Source organism: Tamandua tetradactyla, chromosome 17 (assembly GCF_023851605.1).
Source record: "Tamandua tetradactyla isolate mTamTet1 chromosome 17, mTamTet1.pri, whole genome shotgun sequence".
In the NCBI taxonomy this organism is placed as follows: Eukaryota; Metazoa; Chordata; class Mammalia; order Pilosa; family Myrmecophagidae; genus Tamandua; species Tamandua tetradactyla.
The window spans coordinates 9,934,984-9,950,214 of NC_135343.1; the positions used below are offsets into that span (position 1 = coordinate 9,934,984).

Genomic DNA, 15,231 nt, shown 5'->3' on the forward strand with positions numbered 1-15,231 from the left:
TTCCATCGTCTTTAGGAACAGTAACTCCAGTACCTCAGTGATGAACATCCTTTTTTTGTGTTCCAAGGCAATTCCAGGGAAAAAAATAAAAATGGTTAACCCCATTCCTAGCTCTTTGTGGATTGAGATATTTCACTGGCAACATCTAATCCAACATACTAAAAGTCACACTAATGCAATCAATCATTTAGTGAGAAGGATAGGGAAAGATTATTTGAAATGATAACAAGACGAACAATATACTTTAAAAGATTATAGGGAAACCAAATCTCAAGTAGAAAGGGGAAAGCTGTTTAATTTTCAATGTTTTCTACCCCACGGTTCGATAGTCCTCTATTTCAAATTGTGGTAAATTTTCTTTGGTGTTCACATTCGCAGGAACCCAACATTTACCACCTCATACCATGTTTGTGGGAATAACTGTCCTGAAAACTTATAACCACATAACTTCTGGTTATAACTTATAACCAGAAGCCAACGAAGTGTGTGATCAGAAATCTGTGGCGGAAGGGAGTCTTTTGCACTGTTCCTCTGGTGGAGTTTATAGCGAGTGATATGCTTAGGTGAAATCCAACCCGATGTGGGGTCATTTCTTTCCAGCTTCTGCCACCTCCCGCAAGAATGTACCCATGGCACATCCCAAAAGAGCAGAAATCCTAACTGCCCTATACAGGCCCTATCACTCTTCTCCAAGACACTTTCACTTCGCACTGCCAGAACTTTAGGAATTTAGATTTGTCGGTAGAAGGTGCATGTGCTTTGATTCCCTGGCAAAGGTGTACTTCCAAGTCTACCATGAGAAGCTGCCACAAGCCTCTTTCTCTTCAGTGACCAAAAAGATTATCGTGGCAATGAAGCGTGGCGACTTTACCGGCCGAGATGGCTTACACTGAACAAAATCCCAGTCCCCGCATGAGCCGTGCTCCCCCCCTTGCCGCCGCAGGTCGAGCGACTCTAAGCCCGCAGGCAGCGAACAAGGCCGAAGACTACAAAACACAGAGGATTCTGGGGGAAGGAAGTGACGGTAAGGCGCAAAGCACGCTGGTTACGGGCGGGCTCGGCCCGAGAGACGCTTTCCTCACAGCGTGGTTGCTGAGGTTCGCTGCGGGGAGTGTTAACCGGTATTTTTTCTCGTTTGTTGGTTTGTTAGGATTAAATGTTAAATACCAATCGTTTTGAGTAGCGCTCTAAGTATAGTGGGGCTGTAGGACAGACCAGGGACTCTATGCTTTATAGTCTTAGCAACTGCCCTTTCGTTTGCGTATTCTCCAAATACATTTTAAGAGAAAATTGTCACAAATATCGTGGCGGGATCCAGCGGAGACCCATGGCCTGAGAGCGAGTCGGAGCAGTTTTGTGCCTCAGTTTTGGCCAAAAGTAGTGACCTCTTGATGGAAGGACAGCAGCGTAAAGGGTTTGCGCATCGCCTGCAGACCAGAGTGTGAAGCCAGCTGAGGGCTCTCAGAAATGTGATTGAAGGTAGAACAGATGCCAGATGAGTTACCCCAGACGCGTCCCCTGGCGACTCGGTGTCTCTTTAGAATTCAGGCTGAATCGAAAATATTAACTGTTTTCCTTTTCCTGATATATTTCGAAAATAATTTCTCAAGCAGATTTTACAATGTGTTGTTTCTCTCAACCATGATAACAATTCTTTATACATGTATTAAAACTTGTATTAAGTAACTACTTAGGAATTTGAGGCGTCATAGATGTCCTCAGCCTCCAGGGTGATGATTAACAGTCTTGGGTGTATTATGTAGTAACCCGAACTGGTGGTTTTTTAGATCTACTCAACTGGCAACCATGAGTGAATGGATGAAGAAAAGCCCCCTAGAATGGCAAGATTACACTTACAAAGAAGTCAGAGTGGCAGCCAGTGAGAAGAATGAGTATAAAGGATGGGTTTTGACCGTAGATCCAGTCTCTGCCAAGTGAGTATGTGTCCTACTTCCCTGAAGTCATGACACCCCTTTGTTCAGCCTATTTATTGATATCAACATTTAGAAAGCAGACAAATGAAAGGCTAATTCCTTTCATTCCTAATTCTTCTCATATAAGAATTTCATTTCCTTCGAATTAATATGCTGGGCTGTTGTGGGATTAGCCGGTCAAACCAGACAAGTTTTTAGAAATGAGGCACTTTTTTTCTTTTATATATATATATTTTCTTATATTTTTAATATAAAATTTTGAATGTACACAAATGTAGAATGAATAGGGTAGCAAACACTAGCCTTATCCCTCCTCCAAATATTTTAAAGCAAATTTCAGGTATCATATCATTTTGTTCAAAAATTTTTATCTCAATATATCCCTTAACAGATAAGAACTTTTTAATAAAGGTAACTACAATACCATTATAACACCTAACAAAATTTTTTATATTGGTTTATCAATTTGATTGATATGTCTCTTAAGCATCTTGATCTGCACCTTCTCTCCCATTTTTTAGTTTGCCATGCCATTCATTGAAGAAACCAGGCTATTTGTCTTATAAAATTGAACATTCTAGGTTTAGCCCATTGCATCGTTCTAGTGTAACTTAGTGTGTTTCTTCATACCCCATATTTCCTAAGACTTGTATTTCGATCTAGAGATTTGGGTAGTATTGGACTTAACTTTTATTTTTACAAGAATATTTCAAAGGTGGAGATATGCACACAAACACTTTTTATTTTGGAATAATTTTAGATTTATGGAAAAGCTACAAAGCAAGTATAGAGAGTACCTTTAAACCCTTCAGCCAGCGTACCCTAATGCTACTAACATTTTTTTTTAATACTTATTTTTTTTTAGGCGCATGGTACGGTAATCGAACCTGGGTCTCCCGCATGGAAGGCGGGCATTCTAACCACTGAACTACCTGTAATGTTAATAACATTTTGAATAACATGGTACATTTGCCAAAGCTAGCATATTACATTAAACTATAGACTTTATTTAGGTTTAACCAGTTTTTCCATTTAGAACATTTTCTCTTCCAGGATCCCACATTGCATTTAGTTGTTATGTCTCCTTAGTATTCTCTGATCTGTGTCTGTTTTTTCTTGTTTTTCTTGACAGTTCTGAAAAGTACTGGTGAGGCATTTTGTAGAATGTCCCTTTGTGTTTGTGTGGTATTTTCTCATAAATAAAATGGGATTATGGATTTTGGGGAAGAATGCCACAGAGTTGAAGTACAATTCTCATCACATCGTATTTAGTTCAGGAATTTTTCATTTTCATGAGTGAGATTAGGTTATAGTTTTCTCTTTTCCATCCTTCCTCTGCTTTTGGTTTCAGGGTCACATAGCCTCATTGTTTAAGGTACAATCCCCCTTTTTTTTTTATAGTCTGGAAGAATTTGGTTGGATTTGAAAGTTTTATAGTACTTGCTGGTAAAATTGGGTCTCTTTTTCCTCCTCCATGGGAAGATTTTAACTAGTCATTCACTTTTTTTTAAGGTTATAGAATATTTACATTCTCTACTTTTTTTGTTTTTTTTTTAAATCGGTTGTGGAAGTTTATTTTTTTAGGAAGTTTTCCATTTTGCTTAAATTTTCAAAATTGTTAACATAACTTTAGTCTTAATTTTTTTTATTTTAATTTTGCTGCCTTATTCCTAATATTATTTATTTATATGTGCCTTTTTTCCCTCTTTATGTTTATCAGTCTTCCCAGAATTTTTGTAATTTTATAAACCTTTTTTCAAAGAACCAACTTTTGGCTTTGGTGATCCTATTGTTGACCCTTTTCGTATTTATTTCATTCATTTTTCACTGTGTTATTTTCTTTGGTCTGTTTTGAATTGGGTATAGTTATTCAGTTGCTGTTGTAACTCTAAAAGTTAAATTTGTAGCCTGTTTTCTTTTCTAATAAACTCATTTCAGGTATTCATAACTCTTTAGATAATACTTTGCATCCCACAATGACAATCTTTAGGCCAAGTAAAAAGCTCAGAAACTGTAGGACCCTCAGCAAATGCTTGCTGAACAAGTGAAACATTTGGTGATGTGAGATTAATATCAAACAGGGAAACAGCATTCCCTAGTATTGTAGTGACTTGTGGTATTTGGTTTTCCTGTTCGGGTTGATGATGGCTCTTATTTTGTTTCTTCCTCCATAGTTTTATGGGCCTTTTACATTTTTTGTTTGTTTGTTTTTTGACAAATCTGCTCTGAATTTACCTCTCTTCCAAAGTATTGTCCTCGTGAACTTCCTGGAAGATGGCAGCATGTCTGTGACTGGAGTTATGGGACATGCTGTGCAGACTATTGAAACTGTAAGTGAAGGGGACCATAGAGTGAGGGAGAAGCTGAAGCATTTGTTCATGTCTGGAGACTGCAAAGCATACAGTCTTGAGGATCTGGAAAAGAGGAAGAACAGCTTAAAGACATGGCTAGAGAAGAATCACATCCCTGTCTCTGAACAGGGAGAATCACAAAGGACTCTCTGCGTGGCTGGAGTCCTGACTATAGACCCACCATATGGTCCAGAAAATTGCAGCAGTTCTAATGAGATTATTCTGTCCCGTGTTCAGGATCTTATTCAAGGACATCTTACAGCTTCACAATGAGAGACCAAAAATTGTAACTGAGCTGATTGAAATTGACTCTTATTTTATTTTTTCTCTATGAGATGTTTTGAATTTAAGTCAATCATATTACAGAACTACAAAGGCACATGTGTGTAATGCATGTGTGCCCTTTTAATTCTTTGTTTTGGTAAAACAAAAGTTTAGCTTATCAGTGCTGATTTTTTTTAGGAAAGAAATGGCCTAGGGCAAGAATAGTATCACATGCAATAAAATTGACAGAATGGGCCAGAATTGTAAGGAGCTTTTCTTGTGATAGGGACATACTTCCGTTTTTGTTAGGCAAGAAATGTATTTGGGAAAATGTAACATGTTAGATTCAATATAAAAAGTAAAATCATAGTCTTATTAGGTATTTTTTTTCTTATTAATTGCACTGACCATATGTGTCTGTTTTTAAAATGTTCATCTTTTACTTTGGTAGTATTTTTTGAGTCAAAACACACCTTTTTTGGTTGAAACTTGCAGGTTTTCACTGTTAGTAAAATCAACACTTAAGCTTTTAACACTCAAAGCCTTTAAATTAAGCACTGACTGAAAGTGCTGAGGAAAAAGGGAAGTGTGACAAAGTCTTCTACCGCTGAACTTGACCCACCTTTTTTTGTCTACTGGATTCAGCCTGGGTTTCAGGCTTATGCTGCTGCTTCCCTCTAGTCCTCATTCCCCAGGTCAGGCATAACTGAGGAACGAGAATACAGGAACCGTGCTTTGCTTCCTGGCCCTATCCCCTTGGAAGCCAGATATGAACCAGAATCTATGTGGAGGTTTCTGAACCAGAAAGGCGCCTCAGATTGTTAAGCTTGGGGGTCTTTTTTGGGTCACATCTAGAGTGGCTCCATGTGTTCCCATCACATTAGAACCTCAAATTCCTCACTCTCTAGGACAGGAGTTGGCAAACTGCAGTCTTTCGGGCCAAATCCTGCCTGCTGCCTCTGTTTGTTAAATGAAGTTTTACTGGGACAAAGTCATACCAATTTGTTTATGTTTTGTCTGTGGCTGTTTTCAAGTTATAATGGCAGAATTGGATAGATGAAACAGTGATTGTATGGCTTGTATTTACTGTATGATCCTTTACAAAAAAGTACACCCTAGGAGATCTGTTTTAGAAGATCATTGCACTAGCCTGGTGTGTCAGGGATTAGGGCACATTTCCCAAGGCAGCTATGACTTTGACAGACCTTGAGGTTGCTACTGGTTAAACTTACTCCCATTTCCTTGTCCATCTGCAAAAGATTAACCTAGGCAAAGAGCTTTCTCATATCCGTTCCATGTGGTCTGTCTCTTGTCATCCATACGAAAGGAGAATGGGTAAAATATTCAGGTTTTAGGTGGCTGTTCCTTAAACTTTGAATGCAGTTTGATAACATAGCTAAATTATATTCCTGCATAGTTGTATAAAAACAGGATATTAAATTCCATGGCTTCTCCCACTTTAGCAAGCTTCAGTGTCAGCTGGAGAGCTTGTTGAAACAGTAAACTGGGCTCTACCTCCAAGAGATTCTGATTCACTAGTTTGGGATAGGGCCAGGAATTTGCATTTCTAACAAATTCTCAGATGAAGGTGATGCTGTCAGGCCTAGACCACACTTGGGAAGCGATTTAGAAACATTGGCAGAATAAAAAGTCCCTCCTTCACAGCTTTACAAAAGTTCCATGATCTTAAAAGCAAAATGTAACTCACAGCCTTTCTCTCTGTATCTAAGACTATCCTGTTCAAGCCCTGGAATGTCTTCAGAAAGAAAGTTTAGAAAGAGAAATAAGAACTCATTGAACTCAGCATGGAAAATGATTCTGACAAGATGAGGGAGGCCCTGGAAGGGGTGGAAGCCCTGTAGGAGGACTTGATTTTGGTCCAGGGAGAAGTTCTGGTTTATTGGTGTCTGTAGATTTCTTTGGAGTCAGACTAATGAGCTGCTGACATAGACTGTTTCTTGGCAACTGAGTCCTCTGATTGTTTGAACAACTTGCTGCAAACAAAACCTAAGTGCTTAAGAGAGTAAATGATCCTGCTCTGCCATAGAAACCTGCCTGCTCAGGGACTTTCCTGAGTCAGTTTGTCAGCTACGATTTTTCCCCGGAGTTTAACGCACCTGTTCAGATCACTCCTCAGAGGACTATTGCATCTTTGGTTCTGGATTCTCCAGAGGGAGATTCTTCCTCAAGGCTGACTCTGTTGCCAGTTCTGGGGGTTAGCCAGGGCAGTTTTTGAACATTGCTATCAAGAAGGCTTTTTTAAGAAAAAGAATGTTCATATTGTATGTTGATTGGTTTTATTAATAAAAATTTAAAAATTTTTAAAAAAGAATGCCTTTTTTTAAACAAAAGCTAACTTTAACTCTCATTGAGTATTTTTTGGTCTCATAGGTTCAGAGTTTTTAACCTTTGTGCTGATTTCTTGGGATCCTATAGTTCATCTGATTTCTTATTCTCTTTCTAAAGATCTTGTGGCTGAAATTTGCTTTTCCAAGAATTGAGGTTTTTAAATTTTTATGAATATTTAAAAGCATTCACGGTTATTTTAATGTGATGAGAATTGATGAAATTTCATGATACTTCTTAAAGTAGATATATTCTATAATGCTAACAAGTCAGGCCTAGGATTACTATCTAGTTCATTCTTAAATTTTGGGAGAAATCAGAACAGTGAGTAACTATAGTTATAAACAATCTTCTACTGCCAAACACAATACAATTGGTTTTATTGTTCAAAACAATATGACAATATTGAAGAATTTTTCTTTTATTAAAATTATTCCACTGCTGTACATGCTTTTCACTTTTGCATATTGCTCTACAATCCTTTAAAAGTTTGTTATGTGTAATAATGTATATAGTTGGTCTTCTTAGATTTTTCTATTTCAGTTGTCTTAGAAAGTTTAATATTTAAGGCAATATTCTGTTGTGTTGATGAATCACAACTTATTAAAACATTCCCCTAAGTTTCGACAGTTGTTCCTTTTTTTGCTATCATAGGTTGCAAAAATATCTTCATGAATTTATCTTTTTATTTGTATTATCAAAGACTTTTTAACATAAGTGCCTAGAAATGAAAATACTATGTCAGAAAGTATGAATATATGTCGGTTTTAACTTGTATTGCTTTTTAAATGGGTTGTGCCATTTTGCATTGCCAAGACAAATGTACGTACAAATTTCACCAGATGCTTAGGGTATTAACATTTTGCTTAATTTTTGCTACTTAGCAAAAATTGTATTTTTAAATTGTTTTTATTCTTTATTAATTAGCATTTCTCCATGTGTCTGTTTATTTCCAGTAATGGGAATAGTTTCATATCTTTAAAAAATTAGATAAGAAATTATTTCCCTCCTATTCTCATCATCCAGACATATCTGTTTCTTGGTGTGTCTTTCTAATCTTACTCAGAGCATATATATTTTTACAAAAACTATAACTAGGCACACAAGCACTGTTTTTCTTTTAAATTATTTTATAAGAATAGAGCAGAAAACTCCCATATATCCTTCACCCAGCATATGTTAACATTTTGCCACATTTACTTTTTCTGTATGTGTTGAATATTCACTTTTTTCCTGAACTATTTGGAGTAAATCTTGGACACAGTGGTAAGAATGAGGACATTGTCTTAAATAAGCACAGCACTATCATCAAATCAGGACATTGGCACTGATACAATACTGTTATTTAATACAGACCTTATTCAGATACTGTCTATTACCTCAATATCCTTTATAATAAAAATAAAATATATTTTTGGATCATGTATTCAGTTGTCATGTCTCTTTAGTTTCCCTTAATCTGGAGTAATGCCTCAGTCTTTCTTTGGCTTAATGACATTGATATTTTTAAAAGAATACAGGCTAGTTGCTTTGTGGAGTGATCCTTAGTTTGGGTTTGTCTCTTTTAATTTAATTCAGGGTATACATTTTATTAGGCAGTAATACCCCACAAATGATAGTGTGCTCTTCATAGTAATTATATCAGGAGGCACATGAAATTGATTTGTCTCATTTCTGGTGATAATTGTCACTTGGTTAAGATGAGGTCTGCCAGGTTTTTTCATTGTAAAGTACTGTTTTTCACTTTGTAATTAAAAATTATCTTCAACCATATATTTTTAAAAAAATATAACAACAAACAAACGCAAACATTTTTAACTTATAATCATTCATTCTACATATATAATCAGTAATTCACAATATCATCACTAGTTGCATATTCACCATCATGATCATTTCTTAGACCATTTGCATTAATTCAGAAAAAGAAATAAAAAAACAGAAAGAAATTCATGCATACCATACCCCTTACCCCCCTCCCTTTCATTGATCACTAACATTTCAATCTAAATTTATTTTAATATTTGTTTCCCCTATTATTTATTTTTATTCCATATGTTTTACTTGCCTTCAACCATATTTTTATTGAGGCATTATTTATATACCATAAGTAAATGTACAACTCAATTTTAGTGTCTTTAGTTTGTGAAGACATCATCACAATCCAATTTTTTTTTAACATTTCCAGCATCCCTGAAAGATCCCTTGTCCTATTTGAAGTCAGTTCCAATTCCCAGCCCAGACCCAGGCAACCACTGATCTGCTTTCATTGTCTATAGATCTGACTTTTCCGTATGTTTCATTTAGATGGAATCATACAATTTGTCATCTTTTGTGTCTGGCCTCTTTCACTTAGCATAATGTTTTTGAACTTCATGTAGTAGAGTGTATCAGTAATTTGTTCCATTTTTTTGCTGAATAGTATTACATTACGAATATGCTGCATTTATTTATCCATTCACCAGTTGATGGATATTTAGATTGTTTCCACTTTTTATCTTTATGAGTAATGCTGCTATGAACATTTATGAACAAATCTTTGTGTGAGTATTTTTTCAGGTGTCTACCCATTTCTCTTGGGTAGATATCTAGGAATGGAATTACTGTGTTACGTGGCAAATTTATGTTGAACATTTTAAGAAAATGCCGAACTTTTCCGCTATGGCTGCACCATTTTCCATTCTATCAGCAATGTATGAAGATTCCAATGTCTCCGCATTCCACCAGCACTGTTCTGTTGATTATAGCTATTCTAATAGGTAGGTAGTGATATTTCATTGTGATTTTGATTTGCATTTCCTTAATGACCAGTAGTGTTGACTATCTTTCCATGTGCTTATTAGCATTTGTAGATCTTCGGTGAAGGATCATCTGTTCAAATATTTTGTCAGTTTTTAGAATTGAGTTTGTTTTCTTATTAATTTAAAAAACTTTTCTACTTCAAAAACACTATAAATAAAATAGGGGTAAGCCAGAGACTAGGAGAAAATATTTACAAATGTTACATCTGATAAAGGACTTGTGTTTAAAATTGATGAAGTACAATTTATTAATTTTTTTTCTTTTATGGATCATACTTTTTGTATCATATCTAAGAACTCTTTGCCTAACCCATAGTCATTAAGATTTTCCATGTTTTCTTCAGAAAGTTTTATTTAGCTCTTATATTTAGGTTTATGATTCATTTGGAGCTTATTTTTGTGTTTGGTTTGAGGTAATGGACTAAATACATGAGGGTATCCAAATATCCCAGTACCATTTGTTGAAGAGACCATCCTTTTCTCCGTTGAATTACCTTAATACCTTTGTTGAAAATCAGTTGATAGTAAATTATAAATAGTAAGAGCTTATTTCTGGGCTTGTAGTTCTGTTCATCTATATTTCTATTTCTATTCTTATGTTAGTAAGACTCTATTACTGTAACTTACCCTAAGGTTTGAAATTGGTAACTTTAAGTCCTCTAACGTTGTTGTTTTTTTCTTTTTTTTGAAATTGTTTGACTATTTGGATCCTTCCCATTTTTTGATAAATTTTGTTTCAGCCTGTCGGTCTCTGCAAAAATTACTTGCTGGTATGGTCCCTTGAGGGATGGGGAAAAATATATGAAACTATTAAACTTTACCATCAGGAAATCCCCTGATACTGTGTCATACATTAGGGACACTCACATCAATAGGCCAAGTCCTTGATCTTGAGGCTTACTCTTGTGAAGCTTATCTTGATGGTGGAGAAGCTTAGCCTACCTATAGGTATGCCTAAGAGTTTCTTTTGGAGGACCTCTTCTGTTGCTCAGATGTGGCCTCACTCTCTCTAAGCCCAACTCTGTAAGTGAAATTATTGCCCTCCTCCCTACATGGGATATGACATACAAGGGTGAAATTCTCCATGGCGGTGTGGGAGATGACTCCCAGGGATGAGTCTGACCCTGGGACCATGGGATCAACAATTCCATCCTGACCAAAAGGGGGAAAAGAAGTGTAACTAATAAAGTATCAGTGTCTGAGAGAGTTCAAATAGAGTCGAGAGGCTACTCTGAGATCACTCTTATGCAAGCTTCCGTTAGACATCACCTATCACCAACCCCCAACCAAAATCATCCCAGCTAGTCCTAAAGAACACCCACAGCAATAAATAAGATTCTACAAAGGTTCCATGCACTAGGGTAACTGTCTAGATACTAACCTCCAAGATGGGTCCCTGGGTCAGATAGTCCTGAAACCTAGAGGGCCCAACCTCTCCAGAACATCAGCTAATTCCATCTCCCTACCCCATATTATTGACAGCCCCTTCCAAAATGAGAAAGTTAGAATAGCCATAACCCAAATCTACCCAAAGAGTAGGATAGAAAGATCAAAGATGATGGTGGAGTTATACAGAAGGTAGGGTTTAACAAATGAATATGATTGCTGAATCATTAAATGGATATTTCTTTTAGTCTCCAGTATCTTAGAGCAGCTAGAAGTAAAAACCTAAAATTGTGGAATTGTAACCCATACCAAAACTGAAATCTATTCTACAACTAATTATTGTGTTGTGCTTTGAAATTTATAGCTTTTTTGTATATATGTTATTTTTCACAAAAAAGAAAGAAAAGTCAATTGTGATTAAAAAAATATATATATATATGTTTATTCCTTCTAGCCTCCTATATTCTGGAGCAGCTGGAAGAGAAAATCTGAGATTATGGTATGGTAACCCATGACAGACTCTGGGATCTGTCCTGTAACTACTTGTTGAAGAGTGTTTTGAAAACTACTGCTTTTTTCTTTCTTTGCTTTGTATATATGTTATATTATACAATAAAAAAAGTTAAAAAAAAAAAAAAAGTACCTGCTGGGACTTTGATAGAGATTATGTTGTATCTGTAAGACCAGTTTGAGGAAAATTGCCACTTCAGAGTCTTCTGTTGTTCCGTGAACATAGAATGTGTCTCCATTATTTAGATCTTTAATTTCTTACTGAATTATTTTGTAGTTTACAGTATACAAGTCTTCCACTTATTTTCTTAAATTTGTTCCTAGGTACTTTATTATTTTTGATAGTATTGTGAATGGAATTATTTCACTTTCATATTGTTCATTGTTGGTGTATAGAAATGCTGTTGAGTTTTATATGTTGATCTCGTGTCCTGTTGCCTTGCTGAACTTGTTTATTGTACATTTTCAAGGTCTTCTTTCTTAGCATCACCCAAATACATTTTGAAGAAGGAATAGGCCATATGTTTATTCCCTACAACTTTTGCTTTAGTTATATGCAGAAGTTGCTGACAGTGTTTAAAGAAGCACACCCTAATTGCTAAGTGAGATGAGAATCTTTTAAAAAGTAGAATTAAGAGACTTGGCCAAAGCCATTAGCTCTTTTCCTTTTAATTTCAACACACAGGGCATCCAGATCCTTGAGAACCTTCAGAAACTCTCCCACAGGGCAAATTATGTTCCTGATTGAATTTATTCAAGTAAACTTTCTGTTTTTCCTGTGTTCCTGTTCTTTTTTACATCCTGAGTTTCTAACACATAGCACTTGCTTAAATATGTTGGTTAAATTGAAATTGTAATCATAAATGTGGGAGGAATTTCTGCAACCCCAATGTGGGTCTCAAATGTAGCACACATTAGTTATAAATTACACAGTCAACCTTCTGATTTACCAATCAGATTGCATGCTTTGATTAATCCAATTTTAGCCATGCGTACTGTAGAAAAGGTTAGTATAAAGATTTATGGTCTAGAAATAATGGGGACAGCTGGAATTTAAATGGGAATGTGCACAGGTGAATTTCAGAGACAGAAGAACAGCATTATCAGAAAGGTCTATAATTACTAATTACTGTTTGGTTTGTGCTGGGTGGATTAGTTTCCTCATATGATATAGTGGATTAGTTTCTTCATCATACGTTATAGTCCCTTGGCCCATTGTATAACAATGCCTCTGATTTGTACAAACATCTGTCTTTTAAAGAATAAAACAAGTCTGCCATTCTGTCTTGTAATGTTACTAATAATCAAGTCCTAAAACAGATTTTTCCAGTTCAAACTATAAGAGGAAGGTTATTGAGCACATAAATCATGGTTCCTAATTAGACTTAAACATTTTACAGTCATATACCTATAGAGCTATAATTTTTTTTTTTACCCTCATTGTGTGTTACTCTATTTTTTACCCTGTTTATATTTTAGCATAGTTGTTAAAGTCTACTACGTTGGACTCTGTTCAAATAATACAGAAATTAGGTGTATGGGTGTGGGTATGCATTTAAACATTTTAACTGTGGGTCTAAGCATGAGGCAGAACTTTAAAAGGGAATTCTCTGGAAGTAAATGTGTCTTTACTTTTGCAGTGGAAAGCGTTAGCTGTGTTAATGTCATATATGAATCATATATTCAAAAAGTATGTTTTAACTTATCCTCACATTTTCAAAGTTTTGTTTTTTGTTTTTTTTTTTTCAAAATTTAATGGTAGAATGTTTTTTAAAGAATGCCATCACCCATCTGTGCATTGCTTTTCACATATGCCCATATAATTTCCCCAAATTCTTAAGCACTGTATTCTTGGTAACCACATGATGTACTCATAAACTCTTATTGCCACAATACACATTTATTAAATTTGTCAGAGATTTTCATCTCAGTCTAAAATATATTTTCATTTTCAGAGATGCCTATGGACGTAATTTAAATCTAATAGCCAGCAGTCAGACTTTCTAAGTGATTATTTATCTCATTTTGTTTGAAATGGGTTTCTTTCATTTGGGCACTGCTGACATTTTGAACTGCATAATTTTTGTTGGGGTAGGGTGCAGTGATGTTCAGCAGGATTCCTGGCCTGTACCCACTAGATGTCAGTAGCACCCCCAGTTATGACAACCAGTCATGTCTCCAGATATTGCCTAAATCACCCCCATTTGAGAACCACTTGTTTAAATCAAAACCCATGTTTTCCCCTATGAGAAATTTTTATTACTGTTTTTGTACATGATAGGGCTATGTATTTGTTATAGTAATCAACCTCTGTGGACAAATATGAAAGATATTTACAGACACTGTTGTTCAAATATGTTTTGAAACCCAAGTAGGGAATGAGGAAAAACTTTAAAAGGGAATTCTCTGGAAGTAAATGTGTCTTTTTTGGCTAAGTTGTCCTGTCTTTGATTATTGTAGAAGAAACCCAGCCATGGGTAATCTCTTTTTTATATTTTAAATTCATTCACTACTGAAAGAAAATTAGTTTCTAAAGACCATTTTCAATAAAACCTAGGAAGGAAGAAGTAGAGGTAACTGCATTTTCTGCTTAAGGGATAATTTAAAAAACCTCTCTTTGAGCTGCTCCTGTTGAAATGATAAATAATTATACACTATTATGCCAGAGTTAGAAATACTGTGTTTGTTAGTATGTCAGGATCGTTACTTTAAATACCGATTCTGTTGTTGTCTCATTATTTTAAAATTCCAATTCTCATTACTTTAAATATTGATTCTCATTGGCTCTTGTTGCCTGTTGTTTCTTTCCTAAAAGGCTGAAATTGAGGTGAAAACAAAATCCAGCTAACTGATTCTAAGTCATCCCTTGTCATAGCTGTCTCACTGGTACTCTGGGTTAGAGCTGGTGTCAGTCTACCCAGGGCTGGGCCAAGGGGGAACAAGTTCAAATTTGTATTGTATTGAAACATTAATGACCATTCCTGATCGTTCATTTATAGGGCATGTGTAATTTTCCAAAAGAACCCCTGTCCTTTGATAAATTACTAAAACACAGTAGTTTTTTCTAAGCACCTTATGGATTAGTGATTGCTACAAATCCTATCTAAGACAACTCTCTTTAATATATCATTTGGGGGGTGATAACTTAAAAATAATAAGAAAAAAGTCTCTCCATGTTGGTGACTCATCAGAGTTAACTCATCACCCAGCCATAATTTTACATGTGTGAGACTGAAAGACGTAGAAGAGTATCATTGTTTTGACCACAAACTGTATTCATTTCCATGTTGTTTCCACCTGTGGCGCTGTGTACCATGAACACTCCAGTATTGACTGACACAGATTCAGATTCACAATGATGATGTAACTTCTGAAAAAAGCTAACCTTGTATTTATTAACTGGCTAAGTATTTCAAGAAAACATTGACCCTCCCTACCCCTCTCCTCCCCTCCCCACCCCGCCCCGGCACACTGTTTGGGGCTGTGGGGGAAAGCCCTAGGGAATTATGCTTAATTTCAGTATGATTTAGGAAAGAACCAGCCTCTGCCTAGGCCTGGCTAATGCAAGATATCCTGTTATCTCCAGGAGTCCATTATTTCTTTGGCATCTAGGTGACATCCACAAACCGCATTCAGAGT

General features: G+C 35.8%; 1 protein-coding gene across 3 annotated transcripts; it reads left to right on the forward strand.

Annotated features, from left to right (window-relative positions):
* The first annotated feature begins 1,020 nt into the window (after positions 1 to 1,020).
* On the forward strand, positions 1,021 to 8,949 carry GEMIN6 (gem nuclear organelle associated protein 6). 3 transcript variants are annotated; one of them, XM_077134047.1, is made up of 3 exons: positions 1,021 to 1,121; positions 1,788 to 1,934; positions 4,183 to 8,948. In XM_077134047.1, exons 2-3 carry the CDS (start codon positions 1,807 to 1,809, stop codon positions 4,556 to 4,558), a joined length of 504 nt encoding a protein of 167 aa, XP_076990162.1. In that variant the 5' UTR covers positions 1,021 to 1,121; positions 1,788 to 1,806; the 3' UTR covers positions 4,559 to 8,948. The 3 variants fall into 3 exon arrangements, with proteins under 3 accessions (XP_076990162.1, XP_076990163.1, XP_076990164.1); XM_077134048.1 differs by having other exon boundaries at positions 1,035 to 1,097; positions 4,183 to 8,949; XM_077134049.1 differs by lacking the exon at positions 1,021 to 1,121 and adding an exon at positions 1,154 to 1,479 and having other exon boundaries at positions 4,183 to 8,949.
* The last annotated feature ends 6,282 nt before the right edge of the window (positions 8,950 to 15,231 follow it).